The sequence below is a fragment of the Echinops telfairi genome, unplaced genomic scaffold (assembly GCF_000313985.2).
Source record: "Echinops telfairi isolate 266 unplaced genomic scaffold, ASM31398v2 ScPeMD7_7420;HRSCAF=8458, whole genome shotgun sequence".
NCBI lineage: Eukaryota > Metazoa > Chordata > Mammalia > Afrosoricida > Tenrecidae > Echinops > Echinops telfairi.
The window spans coordinates 53,881,099-53,886,812 of NW_022111320.1; the positions used below are offsets into that span (position 1 = coordinate 53,881,099).

General features: G+C 47.8%; 1 protein-coding gene across 2 annotated transcripts in view; it reads right to left on the reverse strand.

Annotated features, from left to right (window-relative positions):
• DCP1A (decapping mRNA 1A) overlaps positions 1-3,123 on the reverse strand; it is a 38,715-nt gene extending 35,592 nt beyond the window's left edge. For both annotated transcript variants that reach the window (XM_030887620.2, XM_004715279.2), the window contains exon 1: positions 2,985-3,123. In XM_030887620.2, the coding sequence (XP_030743480.1) occupies positions 2,985-3,119 (135 nt within the window). In that variant the 5' untranslated portion in view covers positions 3,120-3,123. The remainder of the gene's footprint in view (positions 1-2,984) is intronic.
• Between the last annotated feature and the right edge of the window lie 2,591 nt (positions 3,124-5,714).

The following is a 5,714-nucleotide window of genomic DNA, read 5'->3' on the forward strand; positions in this document are numbered from 1 at the left end:
TTTACACAATTGATCTATGTATAGCTTGTGATAAGGATTGTAGGAGCCCCTAATAAAATGATGTTAAAAAAAAGTCTCAGAAACTCACTGGGAAAGTTCTAGCTTGTCCTATAGGGTCACTATGAGTTAGCATCATAAACTGGGGGGGGGGTGCTTGATAGATTTTAAAGAGCAGAGGATTTTGTGGTTAATTAACCATTCTGTCAACCACAGTTAGTTGGCTATTTTTAGAACTTTGTTGAAGAAAATATGTAAACTACTAAAACCCAAGAAACCACTCGGTTACTTTCAAGTCAATTCCAACTCATGGAGATCATGGGGTGCAGGGTTCTCGGAGGCTGCGGCTTTTTACAAGTACTTTCTTCCCACGTGCCTCTGGATGAATGTACACTGCCAGCCGTTCAGTTAGCAGCTCCGGGTAGAACCAGTGCGCTAGCCACGGACTCCTGATGATAACCATATTCTGCCTTGTTTTATGATACCCCAGAAACCAAACCCCACACAGTAGATAGCCCCCTCTTCCTGATGGGCTCACACTGCAGACCTTGCTTGGGGGCAGCAGCCCTGTGCTGACAGGAAGTTCCACCAAACCAGTGCACAATAAGAATAAGAAACTACAATTCATTATCATCTTCATTTGTTGTGACAAAAGAGTATTTGGATTTTAAACAGTCACACTGTCTGAAAAATAAGCCAATATTTCAACTCAAATAACCACATTAGTCTGCCTGTAATTCAGCTTGCACGTAATGCAATCAACAAACTCTAGAAAAAGATAAATGTTAATCATATAAAATTGATTTTGCTGGAATAATAATTTGTATCATATTGATTTCCACCACTAGTAGTACTGCTCAATTGTTCCTGCGTCTAAGGCCATTGATGCAGCCACAGTTGGCCCCTGGCCTGGTGTTAGCTGTTGATACTGAGCTTCTCCCAAGGATAGAGTCCATTTGACTTCTGTGTGGTCCATCTGGGGAAGTCCACGTATGTAGGCACCTTTCATGTTGCTGAAAAAAAGTATTTGAGTATTTGCCATGAACAAGTCGTTGGGTTTGCAAAATTCTATCCTGGGATCTCCAGCTTCATTTCTATCGCCAAGTCCATATGTATTTTCAACTACTGTTACTTCCCGTTTTCAACTTTTGCATTCCAATCACCAATAACTAGCAATGCATCCCGATTGCATGTCAGATCAATTTCTGACGCAAGTCCTCAGTAGATTTCTTCAATCTCTTCATCACTAGCTTTCTTTTCTTTTGGGTGGTTGGTGTGTAAAGCTGGATGAGTTGTATTGATTGGATTTCCTTGAAGGCAGTTGGTATAATCCCATCACAGAAAGCATTGCACTCCGTGATGGATTCAGCAAGATTCTTTCTGAGAGTGAATGCCACACCATTCCTCTTGAGTGTAGTATTCCAGGCACAGTCAGTCAGGATTAAAAATGGCCAATACTGGTCCATTCCACTAATGCCTAGGATATCAATCTTCATGTGTTCCATATCTCATTTTTGACTACTTCCAATTTTCCTAAATTCATACTTCGCGCATTCCAAGTTCCAATCATTAGAAGATTTTTGTAGCTCTTTCTCTTGACCTTGAAGATCCCGAAGGTCCACTCTCACAGGCTTTATCTGACTCATTTCAACAGGTCAACACCCCTCCAAGAAATCAGCTCCTCTTCAGTCACATTTCGGGTGTCCCTGAACCTGAGGGGCCCATTCATTCTCTAGCAGGAGCTAGGCCAATGTCCTGCTTCTTTTGTTTAGGCGTTCAGTATTTGGCAATGCTTTGAAACCATGCATAAGTTTTCCGGTGGCTTCTTCCTCTGAAGCGGGAGCCCGTCCTTCTCTGCTCTTTGTCTGGGAGCTCCACTGAAACCTGTTCATGTTGGTTGGCACTGCTGGCATTTGAAGCACCAGTGACATAGCTTCCAGCACCAGAGCAACACACAAACCACCACAGACTGACAGGCAAGTGGTAGAATTTAACAGTGATCAAATCCCCAAATTACATGTAGGCAAGAAAAGAAAAATGGCTAAGTATTCAAGCTAAGGCAATCTCTAATACAGGTAAATGTTTTTATAAAGAAAAAAATCTATAATTTTGTTCTTTGTGGCTTCTTCCCATACTTTTCTTCCACAAGGTGAAGGAAAAAAGATAGAGGGCAAGATCTTGGTTTTGAAAATTCTCTCTATTAACTATTTATAAATGCCAAACGATTTGCACAAAATTAATGATAAATACATACATCTGTATGTGTATTTTGTCAAGAGCAAATTGCAACAAAATTCTTTCAGAGTTTTGCTAGTTTAAGGACTTTTTAACTTGCATTTTCTAGGTGTAAAGTTTGCAACTGACAGTTTATTAGGAAGGGTCCATCGCAGTAAAATGAAGCTGATCTTTAACTTCCAAGCAGGGACTAACGAACAAGAGTTAACAGACTGAGACCGAGTCAGATGGGAGCACTCAGAGGTGACATCACCAGCACCCCAGCTGGAACAAAAGCACATTTACAGGGTCTCTTTTCCAAAGAATCCAGACCCTACGATCTTTTCTCCAATTCCACAAATAATTCGATCAAGCGGCACTCACCTCACAACCCTTTCCAAGAATTGTAACTAATTGGATTTCAAGTTTTATATTCAAATGACCTTTACGCAAGCGGCTCTCACGTCGGTGTTCGAAGAGTCTCTAATCGATACAATGTAACTTATCTAACAACTCTTAAAGCCCCAAGCACCAGCCGGACGCCACCCGCCTCACGTTCCCCAGCGCCCTGGCCAGGGCAGACCGCCCGCGTCCTCGGAGCTGACCCCGGGCAGGCCTGCCCGCTCCCCACACCCCTCCTCTGGCTTCCCCTCCGGGTGCCGGGGCCCCCTTCGCCCACTCCTCCTCCCGAGCGCGAAGGCTCGCGATGTCCCCAGGCCGCCCGCCCAGCTCCCCGGCCCGCAACCCGCCCTCAGCCCGGCGGCTGCACTCACCCACTGGTTGGCCTTCGGGCAGAAGGTGTACAGCGCGACCTGGCCCGTGAGGTCTGCGATGCTGGTGATGTACGGGTCGTGCTGCTTCAGGGCCGCCAGGCTCATCTCCTGCCCAGCTCGGCCGAGCGACTCCATCTTGGACCCTGGGCCCGGCCCCTCGCGGGGGCGGAGCCAAGTTGCTGCGACTCCGCCTTCGGCCTCGTCCGTTTCCGCCTCTGCGCGCGGCTTCCCAGCGCGGCGGCGCGGGGCGGAGCGGGGCGGGGCGGGGCCGCACGCTTCCTGCTCCGCGGCGCCCGCCCGGCATCCGGCATCCGGGTGGTCACGCCGCGGGGCGGGGCTGAGGGTAGAACTGCCGGGGAGTTCAGGGGCCTGACTGGTGCGCAGCTTCTCCTGCGTGGCAGCTGCTGGCTTCGAACTGCTCACCTTGCAGGATTTTTGTCCAACACCTAACCTTTACCCCACCGGGCTCCCACCCGCACGTAGATTTCCTAAAGTAATCCGTGGCCTTTTCTTTCTTATTCATGTTTTGTTTGCACTAGACCAGTCAAGGAAATGCTGTTGTGGCGACCCACAGCGACCCTGTGCGCAGCAGAGGGAAGCACTGCTTGGTCCCGCGCCACTCGCACTGTGGTTTGATGTTTGAGCCCATTGTAGCCACTGAGTCAGCCCATCTTGTGGAGGGCCCCGCCTCTTTTTCGCTGGCCTGCTGCTTTACCAGGCTTGATGTCCTTTTTCAAGGGCTGGTCTTACCCGACAAGGCGTTTGAAGAGCACTAGGGCTTACGTTTTGGGTACTCGGTTTGTAGAAGGCTACAGTTTATAGTGAGAGCCCTTTCTGAACATAGACCAGCTCTGTAGAAAGGTTTGCCTTCAGGCAGAGTGCCCTTGCAAGGGGATTGCGGTGACTCACGGGTCGGCTCAGCCTCAGGGCCCTGCCTGGGTGTACTTTTGAGGGAAATGGAGGCATTGGGTGTTCAGAGTCCTGGTCGGAAGGCCCAGACCCAATCCCCTCAGGATTTCTGGTCTTCCATAGAGTACACATCCCAATGATGGTCCCTTTCCCGTCCCAAACTGTGATGACTTCGTGCCACTCGATCTCCACGTCCAGTTTAAGTGGCCGTGTGGCCGGGAGTCACTGGACACCATCAGGGCTTCAAGCTGAGAGTCTGACAAAAAGGCCCAGAGAGATCCCCTCTGACCTCTTTTGGCTCCACAAAGAGAAGGAGAATCAGACTCCAGGCTGGACTGAGGCTGAGTGCTGGCAGGCAGAGGTCATACCTACCCCATCTGCCATCTCCATCCCATTCTGACCCCGCAGTCCGTCGCAGGGCACTCCACTCTGCTGGCTCAGTCACTTGTTGCACTGACCACACAGGACACCCACGGTGCTCACAATTATGGGGATTTATTAAGGCAGCTAACAGGTTAAAAATGCTAACTACATAGTTCTTTGCTTTGAAATGCCTCTTCTCTGCTATCAAGGATATATATTTTTAGCAGTTTATTGGCACTTCTGCCAAATATCATACAATCATACAATAGTTCAATCAAATCAAGAAGAGTTGGAAGAAGAAAATGTTCTGAAACTGATCATGGTCATGATTGTACAACCCTTGCATACATCGTTATTAGTGTCATTTTAAAATTGTGGCAAAAATAGACACAATTCAAAAAACAGAACAATTCAACACCACCGATTGTACTCTTCATGTTGAATGGTGATATCCTTTTCAAAAGGACTCCACCACCATTAACAGATGGAATGCCCCTACACGAAAACTCTTCCTCCTTCACCTACGGTAACCAGTGGTCAACTTTAGTTTTGTTGTTGTTGTTGTTTTTCAGTTTTCTTGTATAAAATTCACATCATAAACTTCTATACTAAAGTTGCTTTTCCTGTGTGATCACGAGGTGTCAAAGGGATCAGGTATCAGGCATCAAAGAACAAAAAATCAAATCATTGTGAATGAGGGGAAGTGTGGAGTGGGGACCCAAAGCCCATCTGTAGGCAATTGGACATCCCCTTACGGAAGGGTCATGGAGAGGAGAGGAGCCAGTCAGGGTGCAGTGTAGCAACGATGAAACATACAACTTTCCTCTAGTTCCTAAGTGCTCCCCCCCCACTCGCCCCCCCACTACCATGATCCCAATTCTACTTTACAAATCCGGCTAGACCAGAGGATGTACACTGGTACAGATAGGAACTGGAAACACAGGGAATCCAGGACAGATGAACCCTTCATGACCTGTGGTGAGAGTGGCGATACAGGGAGGGTGGGGTGGAAAGGGGGAACCAATGACAAGGATCTACATATAACCCCCTCCCTGGAGGATGGGCAACAGAAACGTGGGTGAAAGGAGACAGACAGTGTAAGATATGACCAAATAATTTATGAATTATCAAGGGCTCGTGAGGGAAGGGAGGGAAAAGGAGCTGCTACCAAGGTCGAAAGCAAAGGCGAGAATGATGAGGGCAGCAAGTGTGCTTGACACATGGATGGATGGAGGGTGATGAGAGTTGTACGAGCCCCCAATAACTTGATTTTAAAAAGCAAAACTAAACTAAAGCTGCTTTTAAAGAGTTTTATATATGTCATCACAGTCAGTTCTAGTGCTCCCTTCCCACACTCGGTGTTTGCTCCCCAGCTCCCCCCCCCTTATCCCTCCATAAACCCTTGCATCAGCCATTGTCCCTACGAATCCACTCCTTCTGTGCTGCATAAACTGGGAA